General features: G+C 38.4%; 1 protein-coding gene across 10 annotated transcripts in view; it reads left to right on the top strand.

Moving 5' to 3' along the window:
• Window positions 1-21,595, top strand: part of LOC109399236 (small conductance calcium-activated potassium channel protein) — an 807,467-nt gene that overhangs the window by 434,817 nt on the left and 351,055 nt on the right. Inside the window, exon 1 of one of the 10 annotated variants that reach the window (XM_062859438.1) lies at window positions 7,284-8,014. The exons of the other annotated variants lie outside the window; for them this stretch is intronic. Coding sequence (XP_062715422.1) covers window positions 7,958-8,014 — 57 coding nt within the window. The 5' untranslated portion in view covers window positions 7,284-7,957. Of the gene's footprint in view, window positions 1-7,283; window positions 8,015-21,595 lie in introns of those variants that run through there. 10 annotated transcript variants of the gene reach the window in all.

Here is a 21,595-nt window from a genome sequence, read left to right as displayed (position 1 = left end):
TTTACAAAGTTTTATTATAATTTATGTCCTATTTTAGTTCTCCACGTGCTGCCAATCTAGACCTATGAGGTCTTTGTTTTACTTCACAGCAATGAAAAATGGTATACATGCTGAAAAATAGTATGGCAATAATGTTATAATGCATTTGACATTTCGATGCCCTGTATACCAGCGTACGAACTCGGAAAGGCATCAACATTTTGAGCCAGAGTTCCACTTATGTTATGTGGCATTACATTTATCCACGTTATACAGCCATTCCATAGAAAAACGATATAGTGCTACTCCGATTGTCGTGAAACTTTGTGGGTTTGTAGTTCATCGAAAATAATTAGACCCATATATTTTTCTAATTTCATCATTAGGGTGTCAATTTTTCAGATAGGGTGGTCCTGATTCTAAGGTTTACAAAAACTTTTTTTTTTTCAAAAAATCATGGCTTTTGAACCACTTGACCGATTTAAAACTTCTTTTGTTTGTTTGGAAGCTATTGAATCAGGAAAAATACGTTGGATGAGCCAAATCGTAATAATATGCAAAAAAATACAAATATATTTGTTTTTTTTCACATTTTTATGGCAGTGTACATCTCCGATTTTTTTGATATGTTATGACGAATTTCCTGAATTTTTTGATAAAAATAAAACCCAAGATACCCCTTTGGTCTCGTGACAATAAAAACGTGAAAAAAATTAATATATTTGCAAATTTTTTGCATATTATTACTATTTGGCTCTTTCAATGTATTTTTTTCTGAATTCAATATCTTTCTAACAATAAAAAGAAGTTCGAAATTGGTCAACTGCTTCAAAAGAAATAATTTTTTGAACATTAAGAGTTTTTAAAAACTTTGAATTTTTGGACCATCCTTTCTGAAAATTGGACACCCTAATGATGAAATAACAAATACGGGTCCTATTATTTTTGATGAACTACAAACCCACCACGCTTCATGACAACAGGAGTTGCACTATATCGTTTTTCTATGGAATGGCTGAATCAATAAAAATGGAATGGTGTTTGTATGGCTCGGGAACAGTTCAACGGATTTACATAATTATTGCGTTCTTGCAGGGCTCCGACGTGTCCGAGTGAGAACATATTTGTAATAAGAAAAATTGAACTGTCACAGGAATTCCTCCGCTAAAAAATCCTACAGGAACTTTTTTAGGGATTTTACACAGATTTCTCCACGAATTCCTCCAAGGATTGCCCCAGGGATTCCCTCAGAAATTCCTTGGTGGATTTCTCCAGGAATTCTTCCAGAAATTTCTCTAGATATTCTTCTGGGAATTTCTCAGGGGATTTTTTCATAAATTTCTTCCAGAGCTCCTCTAGAGATTCCCCCAGAAATTCATCCAGTAATTGTTGCAAAAATTCTTCCAGATATTCCCAAGGAATTTCTTTAAGGATTCCTTCAACAATTTCCAAAGGAAAACCTCCAGGACTTTGTCCAGGAATTCCTACAGGATTTAATCCAGAAATTTCTCGAGGAACTCCTACAGGAATTCCTCCAGGAATTACTCCAAGAATTTCTTCAGAAATTCCTCCAGCATTTTTTTTTCTAGGAATTTATCAAGGAATCGCTTCTGGACATCCTTCAGAAATTATGTCAACAATTTCTCTAGGAATTTTTCAAGGAAATCTTCTAAGGATTGTTCCAGAAAATCTTCTGAGGATTTTTTTTCACAAATTCTTTCAGAATACCCTAAAGAACTTTTCAGGGATTTCTCCAGGAATTTCTCCTGAGATTCCTCCACGAATTTCTCCAGGGATTTCTTCAGCAAATCTCTCAAAGATTCCTCCAGGAAATCCTCCAGCAGTTCCTCTTAGGATTCTTCCAGCAAATCCTCTTGGGATTTCTTCAGAAATTCTTCAGGGGGATTGCCTTAAGGAATTTTCCAGGGATTCCTCCAGGAATTTCTATCAAGATTCCTCCAGGGACTTCTTTACAAATGTCTTCAACGATTCCCCCACGGATTCTTTCAGGGATTTCTTCGATGATTTCTCCAGGAATTCATCCATGAATTCCACTAGGAATTCCTCCAGGATTTTCTCGAGGGATTTTTTTTTTCAGAAATAGATAAATAATAGAATAGAAATAGAAATCTCCCAGATATCCTCTAAAAATTCATCCAGTAATTCTGACAAGATTTCCTGGACATCCTTCAAAAAATTATGTCAGGAATTCCTTTAGGAGTTTCTTCAGGAATTTCTTCTGAGATTTTTTTTTTCTGAAATAGCAAAATAACAGAAACAGAAATCTCCCAAAATTATTGATATTCATTCATCCAGCATTCTTTCAAGAATTTCTCTAGAGATTCCTCCAGCAATTCCTTCATTCATTACTCCAGCATTTTATCCAGGAATTCCTCGTGGAAATGTCCCAGGAATTTCTTCCGGAATTCCTCCAAGAATTTATCCTGAAATTGCTCCTGGCATCCTTTAAAAATTATGTCAGCAATTTGTCTAGGCATTTATCCATGAAATCCTCTAGGGATTTCTCCAGAGATTCTGTCGAAAAATTCTCCAGGAATACTTCCAGGAATGTTTCAGGGATTCCTCCAGACATTTCTCGAGGAATTTCTCCATAGATTCCTCCAGGAATTGCTGCAGGGATTCTTCCAGGGGTTTCTTCACGAATTTCTCCAGGGATATTCCCAGAAGTTCCACTGGGGAATCGTCCTGAAATTCATTCCAGGGGTTCTTCCAGAAAATCCTCCTGGAATTTCTCAAGGGATAAATTCCTCAAGAGATTTCTTATGAATTTTTTCTAGGCATTCCTTACAGAATTCCTCCTGGAATATCTCCTAAATTTCCTCCAAAGAATCCTCTAGAAATTTAACTAGGATTTCCTCATGGGATTTCTTCAGAAATATCACTAGGTATTCATAACATAATTTATCAAGAATTTCTCCAGGGATTCCACATGGCTTCTTCCAGGCATTCCTGTAGGAATTGCTCCATGGATTCATCTAGGTTTTTCTCCAGGGATTTTTTCAGGAAGTCTTCCAGGGATTCCTCCGGGAATTTCTCAAGTGATTTCTTTAGAAATTCCTCTCAGGTTCTCTTCAAAAGTTCATTTAGGAATTCCTTCGGAAATTTCAGAAGTCCTTCAATCATCTTTTCAGGGATGTACCCAAGAACTTCTCCAGGATTACCTGATGATTTATTTGATGTTTTTCAAGAATTTCTGAAGAAATTCCTCCAGCAAACAGAATGGGAAGATCTTTTAAAAAGGACACGCTTACAAGAATCAGAGCAAAATGATGCATGAGTAAATTAAAATTCTTAATCTTCTGGAAATTGGTCACCGCTACCAGCACCACGTTGATTGCTGTAGATCAGGCGAACTTTTTTAACATATTGTACAAAATACAACAGCGTGACTGCTAAAGGGTTAAGTAATGCTTTTAGAAAATAATGTTATTATATTCAATTTCATCGTGTTGCTTTTAGTTATAAAAGCTAGTAGGCAGAAACTTGCTAAGGGTGCTTGCCCCATATCAACATATCGCTCCCATACAAACTTCAAAAGGATTTTTCTCAAGAACCAGCTCCCAAAACTTGACAAAAATTTGGAAATTGGTCCAGTTCAGTGTGCAGGTTCAAAAATAGAATAGCTTTTTTGTTATGTACAATTTTAAATATAGACAAATGCATTTCAATATTCATTATATTAGTTAATCTTCTAATACTTAACCATATCATTGGACAGGGCATATTTCATTGCCATTGTTCCTTTGGTATTGAATATTTAATATTTTTTCCAATCATTCCATCACAGTAAAAAAGTTAAGGGGAGTTCAAAAAAACAAGGGGCTGAAAGTCTTCATAATAAAGACAAATCAATTAGTCAACCAAATAAAATTTTCCATTAAAATAATTTAAAATGAAAATATTTTAACATCAATCATGCAATCTCAAAATGTTTTCATCTTAAAAAATCGATATCACAAATAGGCTTTCTGTAACAATACAAAAGTGTAGGGATGCTCAAAAATAAATAATTAGAAAAATCAAAATTCACAAAACAGCGAATTGAAACGAATACCTTTTCAAAACATGTTTGAATCGATGTTGGATGACGAAAAATGATATTTAGATCAAAATCAGAAAATGGAATATTTGAGGGTTTAGATTGATTGAAATTTCATTATATATAGTCTATTGAATCCGGAGATTAAAAATGGCTGTCAGATTATTTTGCGTTTAACAAGAATCGCTCTAACTTCATGTAAGATAGTGAGTGCTTTCTCAAATGTGAACCATAAATGGACAACCACTTTATCAACCAACAGAGAAAATTTCAGCCTTTTTAATGCACTTCATGAAAAATTACAGTTTGTTGAGCATTTTCGAAAGGTAAAATTTTTATCTGTACCAATTTGTCAATCCACAGTACAAAAAACGTCGCACAAATATGCGCTAACTTATTGGCGAACTTTCACAAAGTTGCATAAGAAAATTAAATAAGAAACGATGGAACACTTGAAGTTTTTTCTCCATTCACATTCATTCATTTAATCATGTGTGGCAGGAAGTTCAGGAAGAACTTCCTAGAGAAATGCCTGACAGAATTTTTACTGAATTTTTACAAAAATTTCTTCAATATTTAGAATGAAATAGTGACTCAGAAGTGCAAATTATAGAGAATGTTTAGAAAGGAGTTCAATTTTAAATTAAACTCAAACTCATAAAGACAACTCTGACGAAATCCTTAAAGGATTCCCCAGCAAGTTTTCTTTCCTGGAAATACTGCTTGGTAAATCCCTGCAATCTCTGCAATTCCAATCTCTGTTTTTTTTTTGCGGAAATTCATTTTTTTAAGAAGTAAGATAAACTTGAGTTGTGGAAATATCTCATCGACTTATTCGACTGAAAAATAACGTAAGATTTTTTTTCGTTCGAGTGAACCATGCAGTATCTTGGTATTTGAAATACAAATAATTTAAAAAATACGTTTTCAAATAGTCAACTATTCAACTAGTTTTAAGATACCTTGATCACTGCAATTTTAAAAAACACAATTTCGAGATAATCGCGTTTGAAGTTTCGCCTTATGGAGAGTAAGCGCTACATTGATATTGAAACGGAAGCGTAAACGATCCGGTACTGGCAGTATGGACAATAGCATGCTTTTGAACCAACGAACCTTATGTTTTAGTCCTCTGCGCCCGTAGTGGTGCAGAAGGCCCAAGCTGAAAGTGCAAGAACTGATTCTGCTTCATTACCTTTGGGACTTTGGGAGTTTAGCCAATATCTGCCAGTACCGGTATTTCACCGGTACTACCGGTACCGGATGCTCTAGTACCGAAATACCGGTACTCGCCAAAAGTGGTTGGTAATGCGATCTTTATTTGGAACGCCTTAAATTTAAATATTATACCCGAAAATTGAGACAAAGTCTCAATCAATAAATGGCTTGCCCACATGGCCAACATACTAAAATGGCTTGTTATAACTTTCCCAAAGCATCCTCTAAAATATATGCACTAGAGTGGGTCAACGTTGAATGAAGAAAATTTAAATTTGATCCAAAATAACTATGCAAAATTTGGAAGAGATTGATTGTGTCCCCGTATTCCGCATTGCGATCGAAATTTGTATGGAAGCTAATATGGGAAAACGTACTTTTTTGCATTTTACTCATAAGTTGAATTCTTTTGACTAATACCATGTAACTAATGTAACTAATGACGTGAAGATATAGCCTAGGATATGCCGAAAAACTTTGCCGAATTCCGGAACGTGATCCGACACTTGTGAAAAAAGTTATTCGCTTGGTAACTATGACCAAAAATTGAGATTTTATTATTGATGTTATTCCTTTACATGTTAAATGTTAAGCACCACTGGGCAACCTGTACGTTATAACTTTTTTTTTCCCAAATGTCTGATCACTTTGCGGTCTCGGCAAAGTTTTTCGGTGTATCCTTAGCTATACTTCATTAGTTAAACCGTTTAGACACGAAAATTCATTTTATGAGAAAAATGCAAAAAAGCACGTTTTCCCATACTAAATTCCATACAAATTTCAATTGCAATGCGGAATACGGGGATGCAACCAATCGCTCCCAAATTTTGTACAGTTGTTTTGGACTTTTAGCGTCCAAAATCAAAAAAGCTTTGCTCCAAAAAATTGACTTTGTTGACCCAGTCTAATATGCACATTGATTCTGATTTGTATTTTCAAATAGCCTTGTCGATTCATGTTTTATTCATGACATCAGCCAATTATGAGTTTTCCACCCGTGAAAATCTAAATAATAATCAGAAGTCATCTTTTGCCATGGTAGTTGAATACAACTCATCCTTCATATTCCATCAACAGGTCTGCTGATATATTCAGTTTGAAATAGGAAACCACAATCATCAATTTCAATCTCAAAACTTTGCCAAACTACCTTACTGCTGTCACCGGATGGCTGACAGGCGGAAAAAGTTCTCTATTTGACTAAACCGCCACTTTGCTGATGCTTCGCTTGACTGCCAAACCAAGCATCTTCGGTTGGCTGGGGCGAAACTTAAAGCTACGCTGCCATTCCACAGAGAATTTGCATAAATATAATAAACTAACGGAGAAGAATAAGACATCATTAGCGTTGCGAAAATATTATGCTGAACTTAGCATGCTGGAATATTAAGCTGTTTCCCAGCTGGATCTGAGATTTCTTCTGTTTTCTTTTTGTTTCCACTCGCTCGCTTACTGTTGAAAACCATCCACAGTGGGACTGACTAAAAACCAACGCTTCTGTGGGATGCGATACCAGTATCACGTATCCATGAAACCATTAGAAGTGACTATATGTTGCTCATTTTTTCTTCCCGATGCAAAAGTTAGTTTTCTCGCAAACTGGCTTAATGTCCAGATTATCTCGGAAATCTTAATCCAGCCCTACTGCACTGAGCAGCAAACATTAAAAAGTCACCCACTGCCAACCATGAAATGAAACCATTTTGAAGCAACCCTCCTTCGTGTAACGCAGCTTTATCCACTTTACTCCATCTGTGTCGCCATGGAAATCCAATTTTACGCTTGTACTTTGGTGTATCCGGTACCTCTTGATCCACTTCAGGACCCATTCAACCACCACCCTCTGTGTACTGAACTCATTTCGTCACTACCAGTAGCTGTTTCCTTTTCCTCGATGTGTGTGTGTGTATGTTTGTACTGTGTATGTATGTATGTGCTTGAATCCTTGTAGATGAGAGTCCTATTCTTCCTTCGGTGTTGACCTTCTGACATCTGTTGGTAACTAGAGCCAAAATTGCTGCAACTGCAGCCGATTTTCCGTCGGAAGGAAAAAATCCGTCTCCAGTCGAGTCTCGAGATTGGTTTTATCCAATTAAAGAAACCGTAGCAAGAAAGCAAATATTCAATTAAAGTATAATTAGTTTCTGTAGAACGATATTCCTTGTGTGCATAACCTCAATCTTTCCATATTTTCCCTCCACGCCTTCAGCTAGGAATAGTCGCAGAAAAAAAAAACAGAAATGTCTTCATTATGAAGGAACACAAAAATGCTGAGTGGATGATTGCTACCTTGGACAGACGGAGGAAAAGCCCAAGAAAAAAAGTTGAACTGCTTGAACCGGTCCCAGAAACCGTAGTGTATAAGAGAAGAGCTCCGCTCAAGCTTCTGTGCTCAACCCCAAAAAGGAGAAAATGAACTTCAGTTCTGAAACTCGAGAAAATAAAAGTGTGATAAATCATTTGATTTCTTTCCTTTGTTGCAGTGCTTTTATTGGATGTGTTTCTTCTGTTCGTCCGCACAGTTATGATTTTATGTTGAGTTCACATTGCAATGCATTCAAAAGTTTGCTGCTGCTTTTTCGCTGAATCTCCGAGCACCATCAAGACCCGTTGGGGTCACCCTCACTGACAAGGGATCTCTGGCAGTCCGCATCGGAGAATCAGACAAATCATATCGAACTAGAACAGAACAAATACAGAATGGCCACCCAGTACGGCACACAGATTCTTTACACCAGATCACGCACAACCATCAAGGTAAGTTTACTTCAACAACGCGATAGAAATGATAATTTGTAAAAAAAAATAAGCAATATGCGTATGCGATGAAAACTCATTAGATTCTCCCGTATAATTGGTGTACCAAAAATCTGACTTAAAACATATTTTCGAATTAGACCCATCGCTCCCAGTAAATTGAGAGTAGTTGATCGCTAGAAACTTTTGTCCATATGTGATAAGCATCGTACAGATTCATTTAGTTGAAGTAAACTTGTTAATACCAAATCATTTAGTATAAGTGGAATTGACGTATACCAGTTCCTTATGGTTTATATGATATCCAACCGGTGGTATGTTAAAACAAATGTGTCATATAATCTAACAATTACGATTTTGCATGAAGACAAATATTTTAAAGCATGACTAGGATCCTACATTTGAACACAGTAGATATCTCCCATTTTTGCCAATATGTTTCATCAAAAATGCCTTCAACGTAGAAAAATACATATTAGTATTACACATTATTTTATCACAAAGCTTGTTTGAGATATAAATGCTATCACAAGCATTACTAACTTACTAATTAAGCTATAACTGGACCTACACACTGAAAAAAACTAACCTTACATGAGACGTAGATTTCATTAGTCAGACATAAACATTAAAACAACTCAAATCTTCAAGCATTATGCTGAAAATTACATGTGTCTAGTAAAATTAAGTCCTATGAAGGACGGAAAATATGGACACCTCAAATTACGTGTTTTCACTTGTAAATTTACGTCTCCAGGCAGGGATGTCATATATACAGATTTTTTCTGTATTATACAGATTTTTGGGCATTAGTCCAGATTACGTTTTATGTGGAATACAGATTTTTAAGCTAGAGGAGTTGTTAGTTTTTACCTCCAAATGTTGTGGTACATATGTTGTATGTCCAAATGTTGTATGGGGTATTTTTGAAAAAAAAAAAACAGATATTTAAACAAAATCATCTGGCATCCCTGCTCCAGAGGCACTTGTATTTGACAGTTTTAGAAAACCTTAAATTACACGATTATTTCTATATATGCATCGTTTTCAGATGATGATAAGGCGACACAATTTTTCTTGCAAGCTCCTCACGAAACCAGACCTCCGCCTAGGAAAACCGAATATCCTGAGTTGAATTTTCTATTGTTGCAATCTCCTGCCTAATCAGCATCTACTTAACATTTCGGAGCCTCTCGGTTGTTCCTGCAAGATGCAGTTTCAGATGGTATTCAGGCATCGTACGAATCGATTCACTTCATTCCAATCGGAACAGGTTGGGCTACTGACTTTCCTTCCCAAATTCGAGGCGACAATCGCGATATCCTGTCTTGTCACCACGATAGTCATCGACACGTGGCAGCTTGTTGGCCTTCTCTTACATGTGTGGCTAGGGTAACGATCAATGTAGGAATGAGTTTATTAACAGTGATTACAAATTATCAAGGCTACCATTGTGTGTGCGTCTGACAAGCTTATCGCCGATCATCACCTCCAAATGTTTGACGGAGTGTTTCAAAGTTATACCGCCTACTCTGATCATTGCTTGCTACTTCGACTTTCAGTTGTTCACAACCACCACCTCAGTTTTGTAGTGAACCAACTCCAGTTTCCTGGGTCTCATCCACGGCTCCACAACTGCGATCGAGTGGACAGCAAACAATGCCACTTTTTCGATGGATTCACTGAAGACCTCTAGCGTAATGTTGTCAGCGAAGCCGACGATTGCCACTCCAACCGAAAACTTCAACCTTAACACCTAGTCGTGAATAACATTCCATAATGCCGGAACCAGAATGGAGCCTTGTGGGACTCCTGCGGCTATGTAAAAAGTACTTCCGACCCACCTCTGTGCCGTAAACTAGTACTCGATTCTGGAAGTAACTTCCGAGAGTCTTGTACACATACACGGGCATCTTCAAACGCAGAAGCGCATCGGCAATTGCTAGGCAAATGGCCCCATTAATCCCCCTCCTCTTAGACTCGAGTGCTTTCTGGGCAGATTTTGTAACCGACAGGATAGCGTCTACGATCCCCTTTCGAAACCGTACTGGCTACTCGAGAGGCCATTCCCACCCTCGGAGTATCTCAACACTGAGGATGATCTTTTCGAGCACCTTTGGCAATAGAACCAGGCTCTGCATCTTCCATACTACTAGGAAAATTCCCTCGCCCAGGCATTTCTGCATAGCAGACCCGAACATCTCGGGAGCCACAGCAATAGCTACTTTTAAGGCCAGGTTCGGAACTCCGTCTGGACCTAGGGCATTACCTACGCTAAGGGATTTTGCTATCCCCGCAGATGTCACATCGGTGACTCTCTCCTAATCGCCAGCCCCAGTCCCCAGCTGTCCTACGAAAGGAGGCCAAGGACTAGAATCATGACGCGGAAAAGGTCCTCCAATGATCCCCTCCAACATCTCTGGAGATTGCTCTGTAGGAGCCATCACACCTCTCGTCTTGGCCATAACGATCCTGTAGGCGTCACTCCACGGGTTCGTATTGGCATTCTGACAGAGTTGAGGGTCTCTTTTGCTTGCTCTTATCTCGGTCTTAAGCGCGTCTTTTGCAGGGGCGAACACTACCCGCCGTTCGTTTCGCTCTTCCTCTGATCATGCTCGCTGCATCCGCCGCCTAGCCCGTAGGCAGGCGCGGCGCAGGTCCGCAATCGCGTCGGTCCACCAGTAAGCCGGTGGCCTCCCATTTCTAGGGTGGACTCGCCTAGGCATGGTCGCATCACACGCACGTGAGAGCACCGCTACAAGCTTATCGCAGTCTAAACCGATTAAGTTTCGCTCACGGCGGAGCGCCTCCCTAAATACCCCTTCGTCGAAGTATGATGTCTTCCACCTGCGAGGGCTTGGCCTTGGCCTAGCCGCCTCTTCTTCTATCCGCTGTCTGCTGTTGTTGTAGTCGATACTGTAGCGAACCGCCAGGTGGTCGCTGTGAGTGTAGCCATCATCTACTCTCCAGTTCGAACTACTTGTTAGGCCAGGACTACAAAAGGTCACGTCAATAATTGACTCCGCTCCGTTTCGACTAAAGGTACTCTTGGTACCAACATTAGCCAAGTCGACATCTAAGATGGCCAGTGTTTCTAACAGGATCTGACCCCGCTGGTTCGTGAAACGGCTTCCCCATTCCACGGCCCAGACATTTCTCTCTCGTTTGTCGGGTGAAGATCACTGCGTCCAGATTTTAGAACTATTGTGATATACCCTTTTGCTGTGAGGTACGCAAGTTATCTCAGTAACATATTTGTCACTGAGATACCTTGGTATCGACTGAACTCAAGACCATCTATTATTGATGAATAGAGATCCTGAGTTACAGTATGTGACTCCCCCATTCTGGCGAGACTAGCTTTATGAAGCCAACCACGTCCTTGGGAGATAAGATCCATATGTCAGCATAGCATAGCATAGCATAGCATAGCATAGCCGACCGTACACATCCTGGGGTGGCTGTCGTTAGAGACGTTTAATGCGCCAGAAAAGTTGCCTGGGACTTGACAAACCTTTCATTTAACGAACTCTCGACACCTGGCCAGGTCCTTACGATCAGCGGGGATGGGGAGGAAATGTTGATTAGATATCTACTCAGAATATGTCCAAGAACTTGGCCCACTTCATAGATATCTGGAGTTGGATGTGGATGGGGTTTAATGGGATGCTTTCCTTGGCGAAAAAGCGCATGACATTTTTTTTATAAATTTAGTTTACCTCATTTACCTGGTTAACGCTGAAAAAGTAAACATTAGTTTATAGTAGATATGATATTTTAAATAAAGGTAGATTACGGCACGATTGAATAATACTACGGTGGCTCACTTAAGCCGCCCCAAAACAGACCGACCGCGATCGATATGTACACACGCAAAACAGCGACGATTGCCGAAATGCAATCGGGTGGCGTAGGACCAGCCGGATCATCAGCCAAATCACGAAAATTGGCTCACACATTTTCACACGAAAAATTTGCTGTCGAACGCAAAAAAACACACGCACTCGCGGTCACTGTCTACTCTACTTCGATCTCATCAAAAGATTTTTTCTATTTATTGTATAAATATGTATGTTTCGGCTCAGTGCGACGCACAAGCAGAACCGATCCCTCCAGGGTCATCGGAACTTCCCAATAAATGTTTACAACGCGAGGAAAAAAAATGGCGACTCGAGAAATAACAAAATAGGTGAAAGAAAAGAAAAATAAATGAACAAAAAATCGCGTTAAACAACAACAAAAAACATCTCAATTTATCAAAAAAAATAAAACAAGATCGCGTAAAACGAGTAAAGAAATCCGGAAAAAAAACAACTCAAACGTCAAATTTCGTGTGAGAGTAAGCAGGCCAGCATAAATTCGTGCAGTGGACCATAATGATGATTTGAATGTTTATATATGAATAGAAAATAATTCAAAAAGAACTAAACCAGAAAGATCTCACCAAATGGCTTTGTAATCCAACGATGTGCTTCAGGATCTCTTGATTGATGGCTTGAATGCAGATTTGCAATAGGCTTCCTTCCACCTTCACCATCAGCTGGATCAATGCATTTGTTTGGCGATGAGCCACCTCCCTTTCAACGGAACGCCACCGCGGTTCTCAAGATCTTCATGTAAGCTCCGCCTCCACGAATCGATGATAAACATGAGGTATTTGGTGATTTCTATGAAACAAAGCCGAAACTTTACGAAATTCGGAGTTTAAATGCAACTCAATTGACCAGATGGAAGCTGCGTGTGCGTTCAGTGCAACTCATTAAGACCAATGCATAGAAAGCCACATTTTGGATGATGTTGCAGGTGCGGCTGGGGGACCAGCAAGCACTCGGAGTTTTCAAGCGACGCCTGCTAAGAATGATCTTCGGTGGTGTGCAGAAGAACGGTGTGTGGCAGGTAAAGATGAATCACGAGTTCGCTGCACTCTCCGGTGAATCCAGCATCAATAAGGTGGTCAACGCCGAAAGGCTACGGCGGACAGAACATGTTGCAAGTATGCCGGATAATAACCCTGCAAAGTTGTTGTTCACTACTAATCCAAGTTGGTACAATGAGTGATGAGTGTTCTCTGAATACTTCCACAGCTATAAATTGAGAGCCACGGTGCTCCATTTACTGTTATTATAAAATAAAATATACCATCAAAACCTGAAACGCCATTCTCTTTATTTATCCATCCTACACCTCTGGACAAATTTTTAAAATCATCGTTGGGCGAATTTTTGAGTTACGCCCTTTTAAAGGGCCTAACTTCTAAAAAATCGAGTTTTCTATAGAAAAACACCACATTTCATAACAGAATCATGAACTATAGGCATCAATAACAGAAATTATCATGAAAAACATTGAAATTTGATAGTATGCATCCATATGAATATCCGTGGAGTGCATTTTGTATCAAAATTTGTCATTACGTCAATATACGGTAAAAGTTCTTAGGGCCTATAGAAAGCAAACATTGCATTGGTGTAACAAATTCAATTAAAAGTATATTATATTGTGATTCCATTGTATCAATTGATGTTCATATTACTCTCCGTCAAGGCGATAGTATTCACATGCATATCAGCACCAACATTTCAAAAGGACGTAACTGATCTTTAAAACAATATCTTTTCCCATAGCTGTAGATCGTATCTCATCTTTCCAGGACACCAACAACCACTATCGGAAAGAATTGCATTTCCTCCGTCCAGTAGTGGTTGTACATTGCAACGGAGAGATAAAGGTTTGGTTTCTACAAGCAGTTCCGCCATTTTGAAATGTTAGCACCGATATATTAAGAGAGTACACTCTCTATATAGAAAATCTGCTTTGAAAACAATAGTCAAATATGGGCAACCACAAATTAAACGAAAGGAAATATGTCTGTGTGCCAAACGGCTTAAGTTAAAAGTGTAGAAAACCAAAACATTGAAAGGCCAAAAGACAAAAAGTCGAATCAGGCTTCAAATAATCACACATAAAATGCTGCATGAAAATTCTTTCTTGTTTTTTAAATATGTAGGTAAGACCTTTTGTTCCTACTTATTTTATTTTTTTCGACCTACTATACATTACAAAAAAAAATCTCGCGCAAATTTATGCTAAAATGTAAGTAGATATGCGCGGTTACATTTAATCGTTTCGGTGTCTTCTGCGCGGTCCGTCATTAGCTATTTTCCGCATTTGTTGTAGAATACACGAACACGATATGATGTACTGGCGACGATCTATTAGCGATTTTGAACATTTTTGTGCGATAATCTACGGCGAAATCCGCAATATTGTCCTCAATTGTTTTTTTGCATTTCTACGTTTTGTCTTATCAGCCTCAGTATTTCAAGAGCGCGTAACTGCTTTCCTTAACAACACCTTTTTTTTCAAAGCTGTGGCGTGGCCCTTCTAGACAAAAAGAATGCTCCTCTTTCGATGGCTTACATTAGAGGGGTGACATGCAATCTACATCCACAGAATAAGAAGCCGTATCATCAACCAGTTACACCCTTCTGAAATCTTGAAGCTGAAAACATAAATCGTACAAATATGGAGCAACATTTAAAAAGGGCATACAAGCATTGGTAAACAATGACTTCACACGTCGCTCCTGAGCCTCCATGTACTTTTTCACACAAACTAAGACAGTTTTCATATAGAGCAAACATCGATCTTTCGGATAACGGTGTTCATTTGCGTGGGCGGGCTGCTGTAAGTCCCTCGAAGCGATTTTGAAAAAAGGCACAAAACCTGTTGGGCCCTTTTCAAATGTTGCTCCAGGAATGTAATAAAAAATGAAAGACAATAGAATAGAAAAGTTAAATTAGTAGGGACAAAAGGTCTTACCTACATATTTTAAAAAATGAAAGAATCTTTACCCAGAATATTATGTTTCATTATTTGTTGCCTGTTCCGACTTTTTGTCTTTTGGCCTTTCGATATTTTGAATTTCTATTCTTATAACTTACCATATGTGGCACACAGACATATTTCTTTTTGTCTAATTTGTGGTTGCTCAAATATTTTTGACAAATTTTTACAATTGTTTTTAAGGCAGATTTGCTGTAAAGAGAGTATACGCTCTTAATATATCGGTGCTAACATTTCGAAATGGCTGCTTGCCGAAACCAAACCTTTATATCTCCGATGCAATGTACAATTACTACTGGACGGAAAAAATGCAATTCTTTCCGATAGTGGTTGTTGGTGTCCTGGGAAAGATGAGATTCGATCTGCTTTGGGAGACGATATTGTGTTGAAGAACGGTTACGTCCTATTGAAATGTTGGTGCTGAGCATGTAAATACTATCGCCTTGACGGAGAGTAATTTGAACATCTATTGGCATATGGAATCACAATACAATATACTTTTAAGGACAAGGTATTTGGAGTACATTGCTCAAAATTTCTAGAGCACCGTTTTTTAGAACCGTTGAACGGATTTGGATTAAAATGCATCACGCTGTTGACAACCACTGAACAATTAGCGTGATGAATTTTCATCCAAATCCGTTCAATGGTTCTAAAAAACGGTGCTCTAGAAATTTTTAGCTATATATTCCAAATACCTTGTCCTTAATTGAATTTGATACATCAATGTAATGTTTGCTTTCTATAGGCCCTAAGAACTTTTACCGTATATTGACGTAATGACAAATTTTGATACAAAATGCACTCCATGGATATTCATATGGATGCATACTATCAAATTTCAATGTTTTTCATGATAATTTCTGTTATTGATGCCTTTAATTCATGATTCTGTTATGAAATGTGGAGTTTTTCTATAGAAAACTCGATTTTTTAAGGTTAGGCCCTTTAAAAGGGCGTAACTCTGAAATTCGCCCAACGATGATTTTTAAAATTTGTCCAGAGGTGTAGGATGGATAAATAAAGAGAATGGCGTTTCAGGTTTTGATGGTATATTTTATTTTATAATAACGGTAAGGATATGCGGTATGAGATTTTTTTCAAGGCGAAACGAAACGAAACGAAATATGAAATTTCTGATACGATGCGGTACGAAACGAAACGAAATTCAAAAATGTTTCGTGAGATCGAAACGAAATCTGAATTCACTCGGTATTTTTCGATACGAAACGAAATTTCCGTAAAAGTTCCGCGGAATTTTGCAGTTTTATCAATTTTGTGCGAATTGATACTGCGTGCTTGCGGTGGCGCGAATTTCGTTTCCATAAAGACTCTCATCCCCTAGCTTCATTTGCCATTTATATTTTTATGCAATTCAGTATCATAATTTCTATGTTGTACTACTCATTATAGTATCGTATTGACATTCTTTTCCGTACCGGTTCATTATGCAACTAAAATTAGTTGCAAAATAAAAATTAATTACATAATGTCCATTATGCAACTTATTTCAGTTGGATTATGAATATTATGCAACTCAAATGGGCTGTATAGTAAAAAAACATTACATAAATTTTTGTATGAAACTCGTTGCAAAACTCGATTTTTCAGCACTCCTCGTATTTATCCAATTCGGCAAGCCTCGTTGGATAAATGTACGACTCGTGCTAAAAAATCTACTTTTTGCAACTCGTCACATAAATAACTATTATGCAATTCAGTATCATAATTTCTATTTAATTTAACTCATTTCGATATCATAGGGGCAAACTTTTCCGTACTGGTTCCTTACGCAACTGAAATGAGTTGCATAATGTTCAAGCAAAATTTGACCGTACCGCATTTAACTAGGGTAATTGTTCCCATCGTTCTGGTAGTACCTAATGTTGCTGTAATGGCAATTGAGCACTTTTTCGACTGAAATGTTACCAAAAGGTATTAACCCGTAACGTGGGTAGATCACCTTGGAATGGTGCGTTACGGTGTAAGATCTACCATATCAAGTTTTGATCTTGCCATTTTCCGGCCGGGTTTATTTAAATGCAGGAACATTCCAGGATCAAAATTTGGTGTACTTTTTTACACTATTTATTTATTTATTGTTTTACTCTATTTATTTTTCACTGCTAATATACCGTTTGTTTCAGAGGGATGCAGGTAAATTTAACCTATATATAAATAACCATTTACAAAAATATAACAGTGGAGAACGTATCACAATTTAATACTATTTTCTATTTCAGATTTACAAGCAGGCAATCAGCGATCAAAGCGGCGAATTATCTCTTTCTTTAGAAAGGTCAAGATTACCGTACGATACAGTGACAAGTAGACCGCGTCGATTTATTCGTGCCGAGTTCCATAATTATGGTTTCTTTTTCGATCACTTACGATAATGTATTTTTGTTTTTCATCACATCTTCAACTTATATTACGCGTTGCGAACTTTCGCGGATAATAAATATGTACAACGGTTTTATTATAAGCAATCTTATTAATACGGGAACGCGAAAAAAGTAATACAAGAACATAGGTGAAACTCAAAAGCAACGATTTTAGTTGTTTACTTGTCCATTTTTCTCGTAAAGCTACGGCGCGGGTTTCGGTTTTTCAGCATTGGCAGTAACACTAAACGGAATTGCATACAGTTTATTTTCTGACTGAGAACGATAAGCTTAAAACGTGCGTTATTACGAGTTGATCCGACATAAGCGTGGTTTAAAAATTATTCATACCCGATATAGAATTAAATTTAATACACAAACATACAATAAAATTATTGTATTCTTCCGACAGCCGGCTGGCGGAAGACTAAATCATATCAAGGGTTGCATAGTTCATATCACATACCAATGTGAATCCAGATCTATGTAACTTTCTATCCCTTCCCTTCCCACCAACAAACTTCCTTCCTGTGACAACCGTGGGGATGCGGAGGTACACACGGTCTCTAGTAGCAACGGATGTCACACCAACATTCCTTCCCTTCCCCGATGACCGTAAGGACGTGGCCGGCGCCGGTACTGACAATATAAAGTTTTGAACCTCCAAAATTGCACATTGAGGATGGAAAGCTACACCCAGGCCCCATCCTTTTGGTTCCCTGTGCAATGTTGACTGTTCTGGTCAGTAACGGAGTAGCAACTACGAATTGTACGGTCATCTCATGCTCATGCTCATGCTCATGAAATGTTACCAAAAGGTATTTTTAATAGATGTTTGGTGCCTAAATTATGAGATTGCGCCATTCGTTTGCTTAAGATTTGCCCAAAAACCTATTTAAAAAAATATTTTCCTTAATGTGTTCGTTGCTGTGTTCCTATTGTTGCGTTAGTGTTCCTAATGTTGCGGTATCCCATATGATTTGAATAGGATACCGCAACATTAGGAAAAAATACCGCAACATTAGAATCACTATGTTCTTTCAGATAAAAACGAATAAAATGCTCATAACAACAGTGGCAATATTTCGTTATTTCCCCGTAGATAAAGGATAGATTTTATTATTTTCAATTCAACCCATGTAAAAAGTTTGCAGGGAGCGATACAATTGTGGTTTAAGCATGAACTCAGTGCTTAACTCCTCCATGATCGGATCAATTACCCTATATGCCAAACAACTTTGTCGATGACCGCAAAGTGACCCGAGGCCCGATAATAAAGTTATACCCTAGGTAAAGCGAGGCGAAGCTTTATTGTTGTTTTTCAGTGACTACATGTAAAGAAATAGTATCAATAATGAAATCTCAACACTCCGCCTCACTTTGCCTAAAGTATAACTTTTTTCACAGCCGTCGGATCACTTTGTGGTCTTCGACAAAGATTTTTGGCATATCGTCATCTGCAAGAATACCAAAGGGTTTTATTGTTAAACGCCCACAGCTCCACCAAGCGGCAAAAATCGAAAACTTAATATTGCTGCATACATTTGGTCACGTTTTCCCAAACAAACTTTCAAATTCGGTCAAGCCTAAGGGGCGGTTAACAGGCTTAAGTTAACTGCCCCTTAGGCTTGGCCGAATTTGCTAAAATTTTGAACGTAGCTTGTGGGAGTTGTTTTTCATATAAGTGTGGGCCACGCTTATGCCTATTAAGCAAGATCTTAATGGTAGTAGGTTCAAGATAAGAAGTATATTCTAGATTTTTGTGTTTGTGACTTTTAACATTTTTCAGTACCTTGAGATTAGCAAGATAATATGGACATCTACACTATGCATTGGTTTTAGAAATTGTTTAGACATTCCGCGGAATTTCGTTTTGTTTCGTCAAAATCTATTTTTTTGAGACGAAATTTTAAGAATTTGGCGAAACGAAACGAAATTCAAAATCATAAATTTCGCCTGGTTGAATTCCGTGGAATTCCGCGGAATTTCGTTTCGAGGTGTATTTGACGAAATTTTTCGGTATACCGCATACCCTTAGTCTATACCCAAGGAAGTCAAGGGAATGTCTTTCACGAAAAGTTTTTGGACTGACCGAGTATCCAACCTGTTACCCTCAGCATGATCTTATATTTAATCATTAGAGGCGCTGAATATAACTTTCCTCGTAAATCTGGATCCTGGGCCATTATGCATTGCACGCTTGCCTACAACTTATACCCTCTATCAGCTTTGCATAGCGTCACCATGTCGGCCTAACGAATGGACGTGAAACGCTATAAGGATAGAACAAATTCAATTTAATTTCGGTAGGATATTATTCTCGATCAATCAACTCGCTATTTATAGTAGCCCTCTCCTCCGAACCACTCAGTGCACACATATTGGCGCCACCCGCGACTCCCCACTTCGGCCCCATCGTCGTCAATAGTTGCTATGCTTTCGGCAGCATTTCCATTGCCAATTGATTATTGAAACGAAACTATCTCGGACGGAGCAGCAGTCACGGGGGTGAATTCCACCACCAGCCTCACTGGACTGGACACCACCGGCACTGACTGGCCAAAGTGGAACCGGATCTCCTATTCCGAGCGGGAGAATTTTAATTAATTTTAAAAGAGGATAATAAATACAATGGAGAGTGATTGGCACTTTTGCTAACATGCTGCTGAGTCCTTTGCAGTGCAGCAGCTCACAAATCGTATTTTCCGTTTTGGTGCATTCCACACAACGTTGTATTGGCAAATAGATCGGATTTTTTCAGCACGAGTGACTCGCTGCATTTGTTTGTAGCGCAATTAAAACAGTTGGGTGACGATTCAATTAGTAACGGTGTAATTGAGCTTATCGGATTACGAACGGGAGCAATTAAATGGGTCCTTTAGCTAATTGAATGGGTACATTACTGGTCAAAAGCTTGGGGTGATTTCTAATAAAAAGCTTATATCTGCTAAATTGCGTAAGTTTTTTTTTAAGTTGGGATCTTGAACGAACGATGAGTTGTATGTCGATACACATATATTATACATACATATCATAAAACAACGTCTGTTCTCGAGAAAAATAGACACAGCCAAAATTCATATTTTTTATTACGTTTACAAAAAATCGGTTCATTTTTTAGTGTTGGCGCAAATTAGAATCAATAAAATGTGAAAATCACCAATTATTCGTGAACAATCAAATGCTGATTACGATTTTTTGATTTTTGTTCCGAGTAGTAGTATGTACAGCCCAAATTTCTTCAAAATTTTAAGTAATGGAACCTTCTCAAAACAACAACACTATTTAAAACATACCCTTTAAAAAAATCTTACAAAAATGCTTCAGGTACTTTAAAGGCAATCATAAAACAGTAATCAGGACTTTATGTGGTGATGGTTCTCCATTGGTAATAATTTTAACCTTGTAGCTGATATAATGTTACAAATGCAACAAAAAAAAAACATAACATATATAATGGATAGCCCATCCCGCAAAATTGACAAATTCTCTTACCTAATACGTTTCAGTCCCACATCCATTTCCAATACAACGGGATAAGCTTCCTTGCCCATAAACGACATATCGCAAATTTGATCGATCAGCAGTATACTACTGCATTGTAGAGAACCATCAGCGACAGCTGCCTCCTTGTCGACCTTCGAGCAAATATGGTCCGTATTTGCTGCAGACCGATATTGCTAAATGCTGAGTACTGATGCCGTGCAGTTGAGGCTGCTGCAGCACCAACGCGCAACGGTGGTAGGCAGGCATGGTAGGTAATGTCGTATCGAAATTCGGCACCGGAAACCGGAAAAACAGATTGTCAACAAGCGAGTTACGGGCGGTGGGCGGAAAAGGAAACGGGAAAAAGGGTCCTGCAATTTATGCGGTGCTGCCATTTCCGATGAACCGGATTCGGAGCATGTTTACTTTTTCGGAGTCAATTATCGCTTGCACTGGTTGTGTTAAACGTGGCATAACTGAATGTTGTAAATTTGGCACTTTTTTCATTGTATTTGCTTGGTACATATACAAGATGGCAGTAGTTGCAATTTATTCCATGCTACGATTGATTCAATCTGTAAGGCGGCATGTAAGTTTGTTTATTGTGGATTTTTCAATGTGCATCAAAAATTGAATGATATTGATATATCAAGGAACTAGGCAGTATTTACCTTACCGATCAGGCTAAGGCCGGGGTGGCCTCTGCTGTACATAGTAGCCATCTCCATTCCACTCGGTCCATGGCTGTTTGTCGCCAGTTCCACACTCTGCATAGGGTCCACAGATCATCCTCCACTTGGTCGACCCACCTAGCTCGCTGCGAACCACGTCTTCTTGTACTGGTTGGATGACTCTCGAGAACCAT

The sequence above is a fragment of the Aedes albopictus genome, chromosome 3 (assembly GCF_035046485.1).
Source record: "Aedes albopictus strain Foshan chromosome 3, AalbF5, whole genome shotgun sequence".
Taxonomy (NCBI): Eukaryota; Metazoa; Arthropoda; class Insecta; order Diptera; family Culicidae; genus Aedes; species Aedes albopictus.
This window is presented reverse-complemented; position numbering and strand designations above follow the sequence as displayed.